This window comes from Spea bombifrons, chromosome 11 (assembly GCF_027358695.1).
Source record: "Spea bombifrons isolate aSpeBom1 chromosome 11, aSpeBom1.2.pri, whole genome shotgun sequence".
NCBI classification, from domain to species: Eukaryota; Metazoa; Chordata; class Amphibia; order Anura; family Pelobatidae; genus Spea; species Spea bombifrons.
Window position 1 is genome coordinate 29833591 of NC_071097.1, and position 20908 is coordinate 29854498.

The following is a 20908-nucleotide window of genomic DNA, read 5'->3' on the forward strand; positions in this document are numbered from 1 at the left end:
GGAGGGACAAGAGGACATCACTGGCAGTCACTTCACTCAGAGCTCAATGAGACAGCAGCCAAGACACACACATAACACACGCTCAGTGCCATCAAGAGTTTCCTCAACCACAACTCCTCCTCAGTCAGGTTGCATTGGCTGGCTTAAGACTCTGCTTCTGCATTCAAGAAAGCTTCACTCATCAACACTTTAATCATCAGCTTACACTCCAAGGGCAGCCTGCAAACCAACACACAACGTCATTTTGGAAGAAGTGAAAAAACTGATCCTCCCAGGTTGTGAAGAAGTAGCTGAGATTTTTTTTTTCTCCTTTTTTTCTTCTTCTTTTTTTTTTTCTTTCACTTATTTTGACTTTGGTTTCAGTCTCCTGAGATCTTCTCAGTGTGCAGCTGAATCTTGACAGCCCAGTTCCTACATCTTGCTACCTTTGGGACATCTTTCTCTCTCTCTCTGTGTGTCCGCATCAGCGCCCACCTTGGAGAAAGCTTGGACATTTGTGTCACCTCATCCATTTAAAAAAGAAGAAGAAGAAAAAGAAACTTGGAACCAAAGAAGAGAGCGAGATCAGATCAGTCTGTTTCTTAAGAAGAAGAAAAAAACACTGTGCACTGGAAGGAATTTTTTTCTTTTTCCTTTTCCTTTTTTTCTGCACGGATCTCCGAGGCTTTTTGCAGGAACCTTGTCTGCTGTAGGAAGCTCCAGGTTCTGCTGATCACCAACGTTCGATTTTGGAGGTGGTTTGCGTTCTATCTGGGGCTTTGCTGCACTCCCTCCCCAGCACCACCCTCCCCTCCTTTGGGTGGCGTGGCTCGGTGCCCTTCTCTCCCCGTCTCCGCAGCCTGGTCGGGGGAGGGAATGGGAGGAGGAATCTGCTGGAGCTCCCGGGACTAGTAGTGGTGGGTTCTGCACCTTCTCCTGCTACCAGCTGGCTCCACATCAACCAAGGAGAACCTTCTCTTGTCCTCCAGCTAGCCACACAATAGCTTTTCCTCTCTGGGAATATTCTGCAGCCTCTCCCCACCCCAAACAGTGCACCACCATGAGATACATCACATCAGTGCTGGGTTATCTGTAAGTATTTTAAGGGTTAAATGCCCCACTTGCCCCAAATTACCCCAACCTTGTGTCTAACCTGCTTATTTCTAACCTGGTCTTTTCTCCCTTTTTTCTCTTACAGGTTGTTTCACTTGTTTGTACTCTGCCTACAAGCTCAGGTAAATACAACATTTTTATTTTTGTATTAACCCCTTGATATCCTGTATCCATCATAGCTGAATACTTGGGGGGCCAGAAACACATAGGGCATATTTCCACCTAACCCTGCCTTATAGATAAAAATGTGAGCTCTGATCATTGTTCCAAAGTAGCAAGTTCACACAGTTTATGCAATTTAAATAACAAACAAATAATCACACCAGAAAGAATACCTGGACATCCAACAATTTCACACTTATTATTTGCCAGGCTACAATTAAACAACCGATACAATGTGTTTGCAAACACTAAATCGCAAATAATAGTGTAGGTGCAATGTGCTACTTATTTACCGAGAAGCTAGCACATTGACATGACAATATATGGTTCTATTGGCTTTAAATTAGTACTCTACGAGTTTCAAGGTCAGAGCATTACCTATAAAGTGATTCTTTCCATAATGTATAGAATAAGCAGTTTATATTACGTAACAGGCGATGCCTTGACAATGTATTCATAAATATCCTCAATAACCTACGTGATGTTAGCGTAAGCTTAGAAAAACAAGGATAATTAAAAGAATAAATAAAAATTGAGTGTATCAGACGGAGACAGCCTTATGGCATACAGACAGTCTCCACATGCTCCCCTTATCTGAGCTGGCACCGTCATCTTACCATATTGCCTACAAGAGTGGAAGGTATACTAGGGACAGAGCAAGATACACTTAAGGAAGAGCGGAGCTTAAATTGTCAGGAGAGAGTATAAAATATTACATACATTGTGAGGGATGGGCTGTTTCTCAAGAAGCCCGAATCTCTGATTTGATATGGGGATTGTAGTAAGAGCTCCTTTCTCACCCTTGAAGGTGGAAGGAACATCTCCTTCACATTTGTTCAGAATACATCTTTATAAATGTCACAGACAGCTAAAATGGAGCTTATTACAGCCAAAGGGAGAATAAATCTCCATAAGGCCCGTTTGTTTAACCATTGGCCAAATTTGTCACACTTGTGTTATATAACCTAGAAATTTCAAACCAGATGCATGCGTTTTAGTGTATATATCTATAAATGTTATATATATATATTTAATATGCATTTATATATCTATATATATATTCACTTTGATATATGTGTTTGTGTAATGTTTTATGAACAGGAAATGGTTAATTCTAAAACAATTATATTTTGGACATATCCTGAATTCTTAAAAAAATATATGATTTTTTTTTTAAATTTATGGTCGAAATAATTTTGAATTGGATTCTAAGCAGAAGCTTAAAATGAATTCACTATATAAAAATTAAGTTTCATTTATTTTGTCACTGTGAATGTTACACACAAGTTGATATTGTGATTGGGAGTGTGTGTAACAAATTAATTTGACGATAATTGCTAAAATATAAATATTTCTTGTACTTTTTTTTTTTTGCTTCCACACATTAAACTGTGATGGATGCCATTTAGCTGTATTAAAAAAAAAAAAAAACTAAAAAAAAAAACTATAAAATATAATTGTTTTATATATTTCCTAAAGGTAACTGTTCAGTCCCCACCTAATTTTACACAGCATGTGAGGGAGCAGAGCCAGGTGACAGATCAGCTGAGCCGTCGCCTCATTCGGACCTACCAGCTGTACAGTCGGACCAGCGGAAAACATGTGCAAATCCTGGACAACAAAAAAATTAACGCCATCGCCGAAGACGGGGACCCGCATGGTAAGGACGCTATTGTATTTTGATATGCATGCGGTATTGTATCATTGCCTTTGCACCAAGTTGTGATGATTAAACTACAACTCTGATTGCCTCGTCTGAGGGTAGTGAGAGTTGTAGTCCAAAAACCTATGGTCGGGGGGGGCTGAAGTTCGCTTAGTCCTCGTCTTTAAGATTTAAATATTTTCACCTTGTTGATGCGTGCGCGCCACGCGGGACATGTTACAAGCCTGTGGAAGTCATGTTTTTCCTGCCTGCATGAGTCAGTGCTCCATAAAGCTTGCAATCTAATTTTGGAGTCTGACATAAAGAGAGATAAGGTAACTGCCCCAAGGTCATAAACAGAGCTAGGATTCCAATTGGGGCTTAACTGACTTAACGGCACGGCAAATTCTACTTGTTATATACGCACCTTATACGTCATTTAGTCACAAAGTACGGCCTGATGCGTCTAGCATGCACCATGGAACTGGCGGCGAGCCACCACAATAGCTTGGTTGCCCACTTTGGCACTGGTAGGGTTAATTGGCTCAGAATACTAGGGTGATTTAAATGTTTGGCCAAATTCTTGCCCCGTTTTATTCTTTTATGCTGGCTGCCTGGTGCAATACAGAGGCAAAATAAGTGCAAACATTTGCAAGATACTTAAAGTTCCTCTGCGTTCCCGGGTGTTTTTTTTGGCCTTTTACTTTACTTTTGATAAATTTGGACCACCTCGCGTGCCACGTGGTTGCCACACAATAAGTAAAATAACCGCCGGCCCATAACAATGGATCTCAGGTGGCTTTTTTCCGTGCGGACGGACCCTGTGCCGCTCTCCTCCGGTGGTAAACGTAGACGTTCGGCTCCCCTGTAGGCCTTGAGCAGAACGATGAAGCTCTTTAAAAACCGCAGGCCTCTTACTGCAGGTGAAGGGAGGCCACGCAAGGTTGTACGGCGTCCTAATCTGTGTAGCACATTACACACGCAATTAAATTTCCCTCTCAATAGGATTTATTTTTCTTAGTCTTTTTTTTTTTTTTTTTGGTGGCTCTTCTGGATTCTGTAGATACGATAAATTACAACAAAAGGAAGTTGTTGCCGTAGCTTTCAATAAAACCTTAAATCCCCCCAAATCTTTAACATCAACAGAAGGCAGTAGGCATATCCTCAGATTACAACCAGCGTTCCTTCAGTTTGGCCTCCTTTGTAGGTAGCTAAAGGATATATATGCTTTTTTTAAAAAAATATAAAAAAAATATATATTATTAGCCAATGGAATAAAAATGTTAGCAGACAAGGGTGAATTACAAGCACAGAGACACTGATTTGTAAAATCGCATGTAATTCAGACAAAAAACAGAGCATTTTAATTGTTGAAGAATAATTTGGAGGAAGTAGAGATCTCGGTACGGAAAATAAAAAAAAAAAAGAGAAAAAAAAAAACAAAAGAAAAAAAAAATCACAGGGAAGAAATTATGAAGTATGATACAAAACAGGAATAGAACAAGCAGTTTCTCAGATGTAAAGGTTTAACAGAGTTGTAGTCTGTAAATGTTAAAAAGAGGTTCAAGATTGTTCTGTATGAATCTCTAGAGAGACCCCCATGTCTGGAAGAGCCATTAAAACTCTTCGTACTTTCACCTTTTTTAACATTTCCTGAATAGTTTCTCCTCTTTTCAGTCCAGTTTTCGGATCAAATGTGTCTCACTGCATTTTTTCTGCGTTTACGTAGCTACTTTACTTCAAAGTTTTTAGCATGGAACATAATTTTACTGGGATAAAGCTGTCACTAAAGCACAAAAAAAAAGAGAGAAAAAGAAAAAAAAAAAAAGAATAGAATTGAAAATGCTAAGCTTTCCAAAAATAAAACTTTGAAAACTCATGACCCCTGCTTAAAACAATATATATATGTATATATTTTTTAAAAAGTACATTTATTTAGCATTATCTTAGGTAACAAAGCATTAAAAACCCATATCATACAAATTTTTTGGACAGGTTTAATCTCAGTAATAGTGATTCATTCATATATATATATATATATATATATATATATATATTCATACATATTGTGACAATCAATGGACTTGATACACTTCTAGATATTTTCTGTTATAATTATTAATTGGTTTGTATAGCGCCATCATATTCCGCAGCGCTGTAGAGCTTGATGTATATATTTCCAGGCCTGCATGCACATAGATATGTAATTACAATACAATATAATTGGTCTAAAGAGACAGATTCTGGGTCTAAAGTCTCCTTTCCCATTGATCTTCATAAATCTGGCATCTTACTGGGATGCGTATTGAAGCTGCGCTGTTGCCTTCCACCATCTCCTGTCTTCTTCGTAGACGCTTGCCCGGTCTAGTCGTTTTCTGTCCGTCAGTAAGACAATGTATACGGACAACGGAGAAATAAATCAATGTTCTTTAAGCCTTTTACTGGATTTCACATTGATTTTCCTTCATTTCCCACCCAAAAGGCCCATAACGCATCCATCCATTCTGTCTGTTATTGAATCAAAAACGCACCGACGGATCAGGTGGGGATTTTACCGTACGACGTATAGATGGATGTCCGTTTAACCCATTTACAGCCTGAGGGCTAGAAAAAAAAACACCCGATACCCATAGGGTTAAGTACAAAACACATATATAATTATATAGAAAAGATGAATTAGTTTGGGGAGCATCATTTTTCCAGAACTCAAAAAAGTACTAAAGGCCAAAAATCTTTACTGAGCTCGCCTACTTATTTTATGAATATCGGTAACTCCCAATTATTCTATATATATTTCTCAGGTTTCGCGAAATTAAAGCTATTTTAATGTATATTTCGCACAGCCGCATATATTTCTGTAACCAGATAAACTATATCTATCTATTTTTATACTATATTTGAAATAATGTAATAATTAGTAAAATTTGGTTATCGTATTTTAACTCCTTGTGCGGTTTTTGCAAATTAAATCCATAGAGTCAAATAATAACACTTTTTAGAGGCAGGATCAGTGCCGTTGTGTCAAATTGGAATGAAGGGGGATGTCTGTTTTATTTATTTATTTATTTTAAGTCGCATTGACCTAAAATTTACATATTCAGTCTGAACCAACAATCAATGCCCCCATTAAAAAAAGGAAAGTAAATCAATAAGACTCAACACACAAGGGTGATAGGAATGAAAGGGCATTTATTACCCTCTGAGCACCGCGTTCCGAGCAAACGGAGAATAAAAACAGAACAATTCCAAGAGATCGGATAAAACGGATTGGTGTTAACATTAAAGGGTTAATTACGTACGTGCGTCTCATAAACCCCGCACTGAATCTCTATGTATTAAAATGGTATACGCGAGGATGGGAGAGGGGGAGCCCGTCTGTAATTGTGATTGACAGTCTGTTATCTGTCTGTCTGGGTCAAATTTAACATGTTTTGGCACATATGGTTTTGTCGGCCTGTCTAATAAATTGCTATTCTGAGCTAGTACAGATACGTACGTCTTTATAAAATGTACTGGCGTTGGCTATAGCGCGGGGTCAACGGGTCAGGTCATTGTTCCGTGAATCAAATCTTGCATTTTAGTGACGAAAAATAATAAAATAATAAATGAAAAGTACCTGTTAATAGAATTAACCAGAATAAACCATATCTAAATGTGATTTAGTCTGTAGATAAAGATATGAATACTTAGACCCTTTCAGTGCCAGAGGTTAATGCTGCATATTGTACCCTTTTTTTTTGGATCAATCTTGCAAAAAAAAAAAAAAGATATTTTTTTAAGGTTTAAAGTGGTTTAATGCGTATGGTTGGCGTCTACGCGGGATGTCGTTAGTATTACCCGGTTAATGAATGTATTCCCAATCCAAAAAGTATTACAACTTGGAATCTAGATCTGTCGATGTCGCCTGCGTCGTTTGTATGTCGCGGGCAACCACAAACATCGGATAAATTGCCGCTAAGAAACTGGAACGCGTAAGAAGCACGCCGCATCTGCCAAATCTACATGTTTAATTGGTGATATTTTATTGGGGATTTGTTTTGTTTGTGGAGAAAACAATAGGGCAATTTGTTTCTCTCTCCATCAAAACTACCCCTCCCCCACGTTAGGCAAACTCATTGTTTACCCCCTTTGGCAATGAAAGGGCTAACGTAACGGCTCTTTAGTCGCGGGTTTCATATATGGAACTAGCACAATACTCATGAAACATGCTAGTTACATTATGCGTTGTGTACCACCTGATTGAAAGAAATTAGCGTTTTTAATGAATTGTAGAGGGGTGTCTGGAAAACGAGCGCTCTAGATATGTAGTAGGAACCCCTCTGGCTTGTGATGCAAATATAATCCAGATTAAAAGAGGCAAATAGTTAAAACACATTTCCAATCAGGGCTGACCCTCCAAATAAGACCACTTTTGTATCACGAGGGGGGTAGCGTTAAGAGCCGAGGGAGTTTTCTGCATGAATGTTCTTGAGATTGGCACCGTCCAGGTATAATGGATGTTTCTCATAGCCCGCAGGCAACAAATGGCTTTCTCTCTTTGTCCCTACAGCTAAGTTAATCGTGGAAACGGACACTTTTGGAAGCAGAGTTCGCATTAAAGGTGCCGAAACTGGCTATTATATCTGCATGAACAAGAAAGGAAAACTGATCGGAAAGGTAAGGAGAGCTTTCGGAACGTGGTCGTAGACCAAGTCGGGAAGGGAGCCCTGGAAATTCTTCTAAGCGTGAAGAGAAGTCATCGGGCGGTTATTGTAGTCGAGAGAAGCTGAGCGGGGTTTTTTTTTTTATTTTCCGGAGGCGCAGATTAAGAAGAAGGATGGGAAATTGTCAAACAAAAATTTTGATCAAAAGACGTAGAAGTTGGGGGAATAGGAAAAAAAAAAAGGCCAGACAAAAGAGGAGATAAAAGAGCCAAGGAGAAGAGAAAAGGTGAAAGGAATAAAAGGGGTTGTTTCGGATTCCATATATCTTATTTAACAAATAGCCAAATTGCCTTTCTATTCTGTACAATTACATGCTACAAGCATTTGGAATGTTAAGACACCGTTCGGACTGCCTCATCGCTAAGCCTTGGAATCTTCCCGTTAGTCATGCTTTCTCCTTAACACCCAGAAATGTCTCGGAGGGTTCCTGGTTTTTCAAACTCACTTCCAAGCCATTATGAGTTCTAAAGATGTCTGCTTCAGCGAGAATTTCGATTCCCCCTGTATTCAATGCATTTGGGTTGGGTGGGGTGCGGGGACGCCGGCTGATCAAAGTCGATAAACACCCTTTTCTTACAAATACCTGCTTTACATCCGCTCGTCAAAGTCAGCGATTGCCCACGGGATCTACGGTTTAAGCCCTTGGGAGTTAAAGGAGTGAGTAAAGACGTTACTCGACCCTCTAAAACCCACAGGGTTACCTAACATTTCTTGACGTTGAAATCGCTAGTGGGTTTTTTTTTTGTTTTTTTTTATCGTAATAAAATAGCGAAAAAAATGTTGGTACAACCAGCTGCTATTCAGATAAAAAAGTGGATTACGCAGATTTTCCACCCATAAAGTAGATATTATCGGTCCAATATAACATCAGAACAAAAGTTGTACCAACTACCTGCTTGATTAGAGTCCCGCAACACCTTGCAAGCGGTTTTACGACAAAATGGATTATGTGATTTATTTCTCACTTGATACGTCATCACAGTGTGTGCATTCCCAGCTGCACCGTTAGGAACAGCTGAGCAGCAAATGGCTGTCCCCATGAGTCTTATTTTAGTGATTTTTGTTTATAAAAATCATAAGATTGCAGCTGCACGCATGAAAAAGAATGGTGGTCGTGGAGACTAAACAATTCTGAAAGCCAATTAATCCTAAACGTGTATTATAATTACACGATAAAACCGTCTGTTATCCAAAAATGCGGATCTATATCGACCCCTGCCGATTGGTGTATTGCAGTTGGATTCCAAGCGATTCATTATTAAAGTTCACCGGTTATCCAAATGTTAAAATCCGTTGATTAACCCTTGACGTGCTTGCTCCTCTCGTCAAAATCTCCAAGCAAAGCGATTTAATTGATCATATATTTTTTAAGTATTCATGATGGTAAGGCAATTTTTGAAAAAGTACCAATACAAATAATAATTTGTAGGATTTTTAAATATATTTTTTTTTAGAGATCCAACTTATAATTGTATTTTTTTTTTTGAGATTTACTTGTCGTATCGCCGCGTTTTAGGGTTCTTACAAAAAAATACAAAGAAAACCGAGTAATATTTTTGTAATTCTCCTTGAATTTGCAGACGAATGGAAGAGGAAAAGATTGCGTCTTCACAGAGATCGTCCTGGAGAACAATTATACGGCTTTGCAAAACGTCAAATACGAAGGCTGGTACATGGCGTTCACCAGGAGAGGACGTCCTAGAAAAGGTTCCAAGACAAGGCAACACCAACGCGAGGTTCATTTTATGAAGAGGTTGCCGAAAGGTCACCACACCACAGAACCTCATAAACGTTTTGAGTTTATTAATTACCCTTTTAATAGAAGAAGTAAAAGAACTCGATACTCGAGCTCCCGGTAGGAACCGGATAAACACGCTTTCTGGGATCCATGGACTTTAAATAAGACTACTCTATTCTAATATAAAAAAAAAAAAAGAAAAAAACATGGACTAGCTGTTTTATATATAAATATACATATATATTTTTTGTTTTTTACAGAAGATGATCTATTTTTTTATTCCTATGGGACTTTTTTTTAAGAAAAAAAAAAAAGAAGAAGAATTGTATGGACTTACATGAAGTGCGCTCTTCTCGTAGATCGTAGAATTTTATTTTTTTTTTATTAACTAGCAGAAAAAAAAATATAGTTAGGTGAGGACAAGCCTGGGACCAAAAGTGCTACTTACAGATAAGAACACTTAACCAAAAAAAAAAATATGAACTAAAAAAATAAAAATAAAATACAAGTACTGGAAAACTAAAGAAGAACCTTCCACTGGGTTCTTTATTTTTTACATAAATCCATTAGAAGAAGGGTTGATATTTTTTTTATCACATATGCTTTTGATTATTTTTGAGAGCTGCTTTTTTTTTTTTTTTTTCACCGATTCAGTTTCCTTAATGGAAACATTGAATTACCTGGTTAAAACAGGTCTTCATGTTGAAAGAAAAAAAAAAAAAAAAAATATAATAAATATGAATATTTCTGCCAATGAGGACAAATCAATTTCTTTGACACTAAAGACCTCAAGACTTGCAACTGCATGTTGGATAAAACAAAGTACATCCCAGTGGTAGAAAACAGTTGTAAAAATAGTGATACAAATAATAATATTGGTATTATTTTTAAAACACTGTACAAAATGTCAGCTGCCTGGCAAGACTTTTGTCCTTTTTTTTTGAGGATATGTGTACATATTAATATTAATGATGGAAATATTTATTTAAATGTATTAAAATTTTGTTCTAGTATTACAAAGGCGTGTGTTTCCCTTTTTGTTTTTAGGTTGTAATAAATAAATGTATTTAAGTTTTAAAATGTTCTTATTTAGGAAGATTTTTATGGTCATCTAGCGCTGCCGAGTACAATTCTTGAGAACTTCCCGGGGTAGACTACCTGGAGCGGTCGCGTCTTTTCTGGGGGGAATTGGCTCGAGAGAGGGTGGGCCTAGCCATGCCTAAGGGCAAAAGTTAGTCCAAAACAGTAATCAGATGTTGCCCCTCTGCCGGGATAAAGAGGAAAGTAACCTGGAGACCCTGGGAAGTAGGGCTGCACTTGGAGACTCCAGGTAAAACCCAGAGAGTTTCCAGCCTATTAATACTAAATTATCACATTTGTTAAGTTGGACAGAAGGGACAGAAACTTTTATCAAAACAAAACGTTTTTGGTATATTTGGTACATTTAATGTAAAATGTATTTTTTTTATTCATTTACATTTACTTCATCCATAATATTATATAGTAGTTTATTGACTTTATTGACCTTAAGAAAATGCTAAAATCAAATAACTTATAATCATGGCATATTCACAGTATAATAACAAACTATACCGAGGCCAAAAGCCCTCGATGGGCACTTGATGCGCCATTTTGTTTATGAGACAGCTGCCTTGGCCATGGTGAATGGGTTTTGGTTTTGGGTTACAGTAGTGTTTAACATTAAAAAAGACAAATTGAGGACAACGTAGAGAAACACGACAATTTAGAGCAATCCTGAAAGCTCAGAATATTCCCAAAAAAATTAAAAATAGAATTCATATTAATGCGTAGTCCTCCAGACTTTAAAAAAAAACACATAAATGATCCTGAAACAGATTGGGCACAATTACGGCTATTATCCAAACAAATCCTAATGTATAGACTAACCTCTATCCTTTTAAGGATGGAATATATATATATAATTGGGATATTACTTTTCAGTTCACATGTTTTCAATTTAGAACTTTAATATTCTACAAGAGTGGTAAGAAGGTCTGGCTTGTCCTCCCCCCACCGCTTGTTTGGCACCTAGACACAGGCCGTGTAAAATGAGAAACTAAGTAACGGACAGCGATCGGTGGGAACCAGAGTTTATATTTGGTAGCTTTCAGTCAATCCTAGAAATAGCTTTTGGAATTCCAGCTTGATTTATTGACCTATGCTACCTTGACATCAGGAGTTATTTGAGCAGGACAGCAAGGTGACGTAATTCCTCCATTCCATCCAACGTTGGTTGGGGTGCTCATGAGAAATAGCATGGCGGGCGTACATCGTACAGGTATGTAGAAATACCGAAATGTATTAACGCCACTGAGGAAATAACACGCATGGTACCCACCACGCCGTTAATGTCATTTTGTTCCCATGTGTTTTATAACTCTGTAAAGGGCATTGGGAACCGGGATCCAAGAATCACTCTCGGTGCGACTGGCTGCCTAATATCTGCAGCCAAGGCTCTGTCCAATTTAAAATGATATATTGTCGTAAAAGAGAAGAAAATCACAGAAAGAAACAACAGCGGCCTTCTTACAGACAGGACATAAACCTGTTAATGGACTTTGCAGAGTCTGGTACCTGTTTAGATGAATGTGTGTTGTAGCAACGGCAGATTCCGGGTCTATGATGAAAGGATATATGAAAAGGTTTTTTTCGGCATGACTCCATGGTTGCTCCGCGATGAGAACGTCATACCACGGCCCACGGCGCAACTAGAGGATTGTTGCACTTGTGTGGCGCCTGTTAAATTATTGAGGCAAGATGAATTCGTTGGTTTTTTTTTTTTGTTTCAAAGTAAGGGCGCTTTTTTGAATTTGCTTAAAAGTGAATATAGTTGAAAGTCTCAGTGACAGGACTGGATCGTTATTAATATTAGGAATATTTTATTTATTGCAAACAAAGCTATTTATTACATCATAACGTTGTGAGGCTACAATCACTTTGCACATCTTGCAGATAATCGATTAGATTATTCTGGTCATATGTCGTTACGTCGTTATGTTTATCTATCTATGACCTCATAGTGGAATAGCTTGCTTTCTGTCGGCAGAGACTTTACAAATAGCAATAGCAATAGCAGTAGGTCACTTGGTTTTGGTTAAGCCTCCCTCCCTAGCCATGCCTTAGACCATGTCCCCCCAAAAGTGTCGCCAACTGAAATGCTTGGAGGTACGCCTATGGGAAATCCACCCTTGGATTTTTAATGGATAAGCGGTGGTAATTTATTGAAATTCTTTATGTTATAGAGCTATATGGTGCCAAACAGAGAGACAGAGAGTGTGAGCCGGCTTCGCTCCATCCTCTACTCCCCAACGCTTCATGAGTCGGGCCAGTGAGGCATTGGGCTCAAGCACATCTCGAGTAAACACCGGTTATCCCAGCGATATTATAGATTGAGATGACTTGGTTATCCAACACGCACCCACACGAGGAGCTGGAACAATAACCCCTGACGCTGCCGTGATGTCATACAACCAGTATGACATCACCGCTACAAGCACATCTGTGTCTTTTAGACATACACCCCGTCTATGATACAGATACGCACATAACAGTATACGCGTAGTTATAGAAGCTTTGATTTTTTATAAGCACCGGTAAAGTTTAAAGTAAAATGAAACTAAACAAACAAATTCGTAGCTCTGGGTAATCAATCTTCCGCGCGCCGTCCGTGGCTTGTAGGAAATTTGTACGAGGCCAGATCTAAGAGCCTACAATAAAACGAAAAAATGTCAAGCACATTTTCCCAGTAAAGTCTGAAGTCTTTTATGAATAGATTTAAATAGCATACAAAGATTAATGTGACACATTTTCTTTCTTGGTCCACACATTAAAAGTAAGACTGAGCCGATTGTGGCATGGCAAGGAGCCACGTAATGATCTAGAGGCAAACACAAAACCTTAATGTGAGGAACAGAGCTCATTACCGAGGCAAGAACGTGTATTTAGATTTTGAGAGTGCGGGAGAAAACCAGCTCATTTTTCACATATTTCCTTGGAATTAAACCCGCATATGTGTGATACCAAGGAGAGGGCAGGTGCTTTTGGCCGTGCATGCGCCGGCCATCATGGAAGCTTCGGACTGAAAAACAGCTTCAAAGTTAAATTGTTACAAAAGAATAAAACGGCACGTTGTGTTAACGGTATAAGAATTCGGCAGATTTTAAGATGTATGCGATAACCACTACGCCGAGCCAAACCACCAGCTCAAGTTCCCAAGCTGCGCATGAGCCAAGCCGGACTCATCCGCAACATAAGGAAAGTCTGAGACTGCAGAAGAAGAGACGTTGATTTGATTTGATTCGAATCTGGAGTAGATTCGCTTCAGGCTCACATTCTTATAAGTTTTAATTGTTGGCTTTCACAGCTATACTTTAGTGTCTATTTCACTTAAAGCCTAACACATCCCAGCATGCACCTGATGCCCCTTCCTGATTGGCCGCTCATTCTATACCATTTTAAAACCATCAAGTTTCACTGAAAGAAAAAAATGTTTCAATTATATTTTTATATTTTCATTGTTAGTAAAGCCTAAAGTAGAATAAAGCCAAGTTTTCTTTATTATTATTATTATTTATTGTTTTATATAGCGCCATCAAATTCCATAGCGCTGTATACTGTATTGGTTTATATAAAGTTTTTTATTTATTTATTTTATTTGCTTGTGAAAAGTCCATTTTGGAATTTTAGAAGAAAACTGGAAGATTTCATTACAGAAATAAATAGGTTTTCAAACTGTGTTTCCATTGTTGAGAGGACTTTCAGGTTCTAAGAATATGCCTGTTTTTTTTTCTACATATGTTATTATTAATATATATCGCCTATATTGCATGTTGTCAATGGATCAATATCGCTTTAAAAAAACCTTTTTTGTTTAAAAAAATAATAATTTAGAGATTCTGAAAATCGGAGTGCCCTGCGTCGTTGATTATATGCATCAGAAATGACTAAAAATGGAGTAACTAAGAATTATATTATTCCAAAAATTAAGCCCTCTCTTTTTAGAAGTGTTGGATTGGGGGTCACGTAAGGTGCCCACCTCCCGGCTACAGCAGCATGCCTATTGCGACTTCTGCTATTCAGCTCGGGGCAACGTGCTGGCGGATTATCAATTAGCGCACCGGGACCCCCATAGGGTTGGGGCATCTAGTGCACCAAATGGATAATCCGCCAATGGCTTATTTTCTATTCTAGATTAGATTGCGCAATTCAATAAAAACGGCCCACAAATCTGTGAATTATAATTCAAATCTGGAAAGCAAATAGAATAGTTGTGGGCCATCTGAAAACAGGAATAGGCTATAAAAAAAAAAAAATAAGATCCAAACATGTAAAATTAGAAATGGAATTATTAACAGAGGATATACCGCGCATACTGAGAAAAACAATAGATAAAAAATATAATTTGGATGCATTTTACATGAAAGAAATGCAGATAAATATTAAGGAAATATACTAAAATAATCGTAAGTGTGGGGACCCAGGGAACGATTACTTTCCAGTATTTGTACTATGAAGATGACTGACACCGATGGAGAAAATGAGAACATGGATATAAGGCTGACAAGTGTGTGCGAAGCACTGTCATATGTTCCATGCAAGGAAAGCGCGCTGAAGAATTTAATTTCAATTGACATTGGAAGACGGTAGAATGAACAGAAGGAGCGGAGAAATTGCAGCCCTATAGCAGGCAAAGCCATTAGAAAGTTAAGCCTACTAAAGACTCAACACACCTGGCTCTTTAAGCCCTGTGGCCTCTTTTTTAAATCCAGTGAGTAGCTAAAGTTTAGTTTTTTTACAAAAAAAATTAAAGTTTGGACAGAGAACGTGATAGACGGTTCCTTCAACGTCCCCGGCACTGAGCGCCGGCGAGGACCAAATGTCCTCCGATAGCGTTCCAGCCCTTCCGATCAACCTCCTTGCTGTTTTGCATATGCTAATTTATAATGCCCGGGGGCTCGCTTAACCAGTTCCTGCCGTTATCCTGTCTAAAAAATGTAAACAATCACTTTCTATATGTTCCAAAGTGATCTTTGTATATTGCTGATGTAAGCTGTTTTATATTAACTATTACCTGCAGCTTTTAAATAAAACCTTTGCACTTCTCTCCACTATATAACTCAATAAAGTCTCGGGTCTACTAATCCAAGCACTTTTTTTTTTTGGGTTCATCATGTGCGCTTTTTCTTGTTATATGGGGATGTGTTTTATGGTATAGCATGTTTAAGTGAGTGAAAAACACATGGGCCGGTCGGCTGCTATTTGACTGGCCTACGAATTCATTTTACTGAGCCAGATGTGAGACCATCTGTAAGCCGTCTTTTATTGTTGTAAATATATTCAGTGCTGAAAAGCCTACAAGTACACCTGACCGTGTACGGAACTTTCAGACCTCCACTTCAATTTTATGGAAGTCTCGTTCCTTCGTTCCGGTTATGGCCCGGTAGACGGAACATTGATTCTTTCAGAACTTTGAAACCTCTCTGTTGATTCCACGTGACGCATAGAAGGCCAGTGGCCGGGCTTGGACACAAGGCTAGCATAATGGAAGGAACTTAGTAGCTTTATTGGTTGGTAGGAGAGCAGCCATCCTGGCTCAGGGCTTCGTCCCAACGTCATATTTACACGGAACAATCAAAAATGATCAAAAAGTACATACAATGTTTAATAAATGATGTCTAATAAAACTATGCCTAGAAAGATAACTTTACACAATGATATATACACAGTGTGATATGCAATATTGCTCGCTGATCACAGAATATAATTTAAAAAGAACAAAGACGCCATATATAGTGCAATGTACCGGGAAAATGTTGTAAAAGGGTTTTTTGATCCTTGTATATTTGTATATATGCCTCCAAATGTATTTTCCCTGGTGTTCAACCTAATGCCTTATTAGTTCCACTAAGCCCTTTCATGGTACTTTGTATCTTCAAGCATTCTTCATTGATGGCTTATGCTTGTTAAAGAGCCATGGGGGGTACCTGAGAAGGTACTTAAGAGAATGTCTTAAAAATGTGCTCCCTGGGACTTTCTAAATAGGGAGTAGGGTCTGACCACGTTAGGATTAGGCGAATGAGCACCCCAGGTGACCTGAGTGTTTTGTGTCATTTGAGGTTATGACATCTGAAATTCACAGAGAGTTGCTCTCCTTTTTTATGACTTACTGAGATGTTGGTTGGGGATGATTCATAAATAACATCTGCTATACGAGTAATCATGTTGCCTTTTTCCTGGGAGCAGGCAACGCGGTACTGATATTGTCCTGCTAATCCGCATTGCTTGCCAGGAACACCGTCTACCAACCATCATTACTCCTTATTTCTAAAGCATCATCGCAAATCCCCATCATTGTCCAGTGGGCAGGCACAACAGCCAGGTAATTTGTGACTACACAAGAAAACAGTTGGAAACAAAAGGTGAAGAATGCTCTGATCCTGTGAGCTTACAGTCTATAGAATCCCCCTTATACCTGTTACTTAATATTATTCAGTTTTTATGAGTTTATCAGGAGAGCTCAGACCTTTTTTTTCCCTAAAAAAACTATAAAGATCATTGTGCAAGCAATAACGAATTATATATATTTCCAGTTTTGTACTGTACGTTGCTCTGTATTATGTTTATGCTCAAGTAGTGAAGGCTGGTAGCTGGTGCTTCTAGCAGTTTTGCTGTTTCTGCCTCATTTTCCCAGTGATATCGGGAATTTATTGGTAAGGTAATGGACAATTACAGAGTTCGGTGATTAAGTCGTAGAAAGCAGTACCTCCAATATTTGCTTTGGGTGACGCTTAGCCTAAGGAGGTGTTGAACTCCAGCCCTCGGAGGCATCAAGCAGAGCAGGAATGCTCTATATCCTAGCAAATAATCCATAGCGCCAAGCCACAATCGGAGGGAAGGCAGGCAGGGAGGCAATGCAAGCAAGATCTCAGTTTGCATAATGAGTTGGGTTCATAATCGAAAGGTGGTCATCATTACAGATTAGACCTAGGTTTATCTCCGAAACAATGTAACAACTTTTTTCAGTAACTTTTTATTGGATTTTGCGTAAACAGTGGATGCATAGACACAGCCAATTACATCGATGCATTGGGGTGTAATGATGGATCACACGACCATCGCCTCCTCCCTGTATATAACTTGGAGGTGAGACAAGAGGAGGGGGGATATGATTCCAATGTATTAAGTGGTTTGACAAAGTGCAAAGAAGAAGAAATGCTAATAATAGTCTTAGTCTATGCAATGTGCAATGTGATTAATTACAGCATCATTTAGTAAGACACGTAAGCCAACTGGTGTCCCAGCTCAAGCCAGGCATGGGATGTGGCCAAGTCCCGGCTCGGGAAACTAATGCCAGGTTGGATGCTCAACCATACTAGTGTGCAACATAACTAACATTCTAAACGAGATGAGGAGTTGGAGCTCAGTTCTGTCTCCTTTGTGTGTGTTAAGATTGGCTAAACAGGCATTGAGACAACAGAACACCCGCAGTGCATCTATTCCATATAAACTGTAGAGAGTCTGCTTCAGCTAGAAAAAGAAATCTCTGTAGGCATCAAATTAAAAAAGGAGGCAGGCGTCATCAGGATGTTTTAGCACGGGGTTTAGCTGTGAGGTTACCAATTTTTGGACCAATCACCTATGGAGTCTTAAGAAGGCCACCTGGTAAAGGACCACTAGTCACCGGCACATGGATGCAAACCCTGGAACTTTGGCTATAGGCTCTGGAATATCTGGAACCACTAACCCCCACTGCCTTTACTGGCCCTAAGTCCAACACTTCATCAACACTTCATCAATACAAGCATATCTACAAGACTGTATTACCAGTATAGATGCTCAGAGAGCAATTTTTTACTTTAAATCTATATATTTCTACATGTTTCCCCATTACGGCTTATCAGTTGGGACCAACCAACCCTTTTGTTACATCTCTTCCATTTCAGTCATAAGTTTTAACCACTTTCACATTAAGACACAACCATAGCTCACCTACCCAATGCAAAAACCTTCTTCAGGTGGACCTCAGCTTAGTCATAATCTACAGAACTTTTTTTTCGCTCTAGTTCTTGCAAGCAAAGGTGATCCAGAATGAATCCAAACACGGAATCAATGAATTTAAACTCCAGATCATAGAATTAAAAAATTTAGATGTTTTCGTCATGGCAACTGACCTCAAAAGTCAAAATAAAAATGAGAATTAAGAATAAAAAAACATTTTTTTTGCTGGCATTAAACCTGAAGCTCTGTAGTATGGCTTTTAAAAATACAGCAACATTGGGATTTTTTTTAAAATCAATTTACGGGCAATATATAAAGCTGGTATTCTTGAACCGAAAATAATTCAGTGCACCAGAGCTCTGCGCTCTGCATCTCGTTATTTGGAAGCGCTGAATGTAGAGTAGATCACACCTTCAGGAGGACTTAGTTCTATGAGCATTAAATGAAGCATAATTAGCCTTTGAATTGCTTTCCATGAGGACGTTAGTAAATATGTTTGCTAGACAGCACCAGTTAATTGGCAGTAATTGAAAGCAGTGCATACAATCACGCTACCTGTGAACCCAAGAGGAAATGCACCGAGAGAAGCAGAAATATATAAGTGAGAAAACACAACGCGGGGAATTAAAATATGGTAAGCAATGCATAGAGAGGAGAGCCAAGCCCCGCGTCTTATAAGATCAAAAAGAGTATAACCATACCAAAGGAGACCTCGCATTTTACAGCTAAACAGGAAATCCAATGCCACAAGTTTATTACAAAAACAATAAAGGGTTAATCACTTCCAATGTTACAGTAATGCAGAAATGACAATATTTTAAATAAAAATCTACAAGATAAGCATACTTGGTCAGGTTTCTGTCCTATGGCGTCTAATCTTTTTTTTTTATGTTTACTGTACGTTCTTGTCGCCACCGTTTCTGCTGGGAAGCCATTCTAAGTATCCACCGTATTTCTCAATAGAAATTCATGTGTCAATAAGTATAAGGAGAGAAGAGAGAGAAAGGGGATGTAATAGAAACATTGAAATACTTTAGGGATTTAACAGTGTACAGGAGGGCAGTTTATTTCAAGGTTAGAACATTTTTTTGAGAGGGTGGTAGATTAGTGGAACTTCCTTCCAGCAGAATTGGTAGATGTTAATACAGTGAGGGAATCTAAACAAGTATGTGATAATAAGCATATTGGGCCACATAGAGTTGTGAAGACTAAATGGGCTGAATGGCCGCTCTCTTATTCAATGGAAAGTCAGCTGTTATGTTCAGTTTCATTTTTAATGTAATATCCACTTGATTTTGGCTCTGGTGTGAAACCATTAAATCCTCTAACGCCCGCGATGGTTCCTTCACATCTAAAATCTCTCATCCAAGAAACCCCCGAGCCCGGTGCTTTAATGCTTTTAACATAAAATAACTTATAATGGTATAGAAGAAAATGCATCCACCAATCACAAAATACCGTATTATCCATTTCCAGCTGTAGGTTGCTGGTGCCTACAGCGTTATATGTTGGCCTCAGCATGCGCAGCAGCACTTATCTAATATTTGTGAAGCGCCAACCCAACCGGTGACACATTAAGGAAAATATACCACGTACAGACCGTCTTTAAAGTATGTAATTACTCATTTCGAAAAAGAATGTTCATTAACGACATAAAAGGCATTTATAAGCGGTCGTTAGCGGGTTTCATCGCGATCCTCGGGTAAAGTTGTCTTAATGATATTCTCCATTAGCTATCACCTGCTTACATCACGTTTGCCCTCTTAAGTACCACGAGATACTGTTTTACAAGTAACAGCCATCCAGGAGTCGCAAAGCACTTCCCTTCCTTAGAATTTATAATGTGCTATAACACCACAGCAGTAATTATAGAACGGAGAATGCGCCGAGAGTCCCGCCGTCCATATAACTAGAAACAGCTCCTTTTTTTTTTGTTTTCTACTTTCTGTCCGCCTTCTTTAAATGAATTCGGGTTCAGAAGTGGTGATTTTTATTGCCCATGAAACTGAGGATTCGCGGTGGGAAAAATCACACTACAACCTGTTGCTTCTCATAGAATGCAAATGAAGCATCGAGGCCCAGGAAATGCTTTCATCTCGCCGCCCGCCATCTCCTGTCCATTAATCACGAGTATTAACTTAAAAAGGTGGGAATGACGCAAGCGAATGACGCATCAAAATGAACTTTTTCTTCCACCGACAGGTCACAGTAATATAGGGTTCCCATACCGGCTCTTTAATAAGCGAGGGCGGCCTTTGAGGTGTCCCATTTGGGTGGCCAAAAAAAAGAAGTCACCGCAGGGGAGGCATCAACCTGCTTCCTTCCACATCCTGAAGTGGTTTCCGGATAAGACACCTCTCATCATATGAATTCTGCGTTTGAGAATGAGAACGGGTTGGTAATGAATGTGTCCGCTCTCATTAGGGGTGCTACTTCCTTTGCTGACATTTTGCAAAGTGCAGTCTTCCTGTTTTATTTATCCCACAAGGGGTTAAGAATTGTTCTAGGTCCATCTAGCCTTCTAACTCTGAGGGCCGTGGAGTACGCAGCCTA

The 20908-nt window shown here is 38.8% G+C and overlaps 1 protein-coding gene across 2 annotated transcripts; it reads left to right on the forward strand.

Annotated features, from left to right (window-relative positions):
- The first annotated feature begins 811 nt into the window (after positions 1 to 811).
- FGF8 (fibroblast growth factor 8) lies at positions 812 to 9718 on the forward strand. Of its 2 annotated transcripts, none has more exons than XM_053450653.1 (5): positions 812 to 1071; positions 1178 to 1214; positions 2734 to 2914; positions 7446 to 7552; positions 9180 to 9718. In XM_053450653.1, the coding sequence occupies exons 1-5, from the start codon at positions 1040 to 1042 to the stop codon at positions 9456 to 9458; spliced, it is 636 nt and encodes a 211-aa protein (XP_053306628.1). In that variant the 5' UTR covers positions 812 to 1039; the 3' UTR covers positions 9459 to 9718. The 2 variants fall into 2 exon arrangements, with proteins under 2 accessions (XP_053306628.1, XP_053306629.1); XM_053450654.1 differs by having other exon boundaries at positions 2767 to 2914.
- Positions 9719 to 20908: the final 11190 nt, after the last annotated feature.

What these genes read in the sequence shown, in the direction of transcription:
- FGF8 (XM_053450653.1), top strand. Translation starts at nt 1,040, where the DNA reads ATGAGATACATCACATCAGTGCTGGGTTATCT. An exon ending in ACATCAGTGCTGGGTTATCT is followed by an intron (nt 1,072 to 1,177) that starts GTAAGTATTTTA and finishes TTTCTCTTACAG; the next exon opens with GTTGTTTCACTTGTTTGTAC. An exon ending in TACTCTGCCTACAAGCTCAG is followed by an intron (nt 1,215 to 2,733) that starts GTAAATACAACA and finishes TATTTCCTAAAG; the next exon opens with GTAACTGTTCAGTCCCCACC.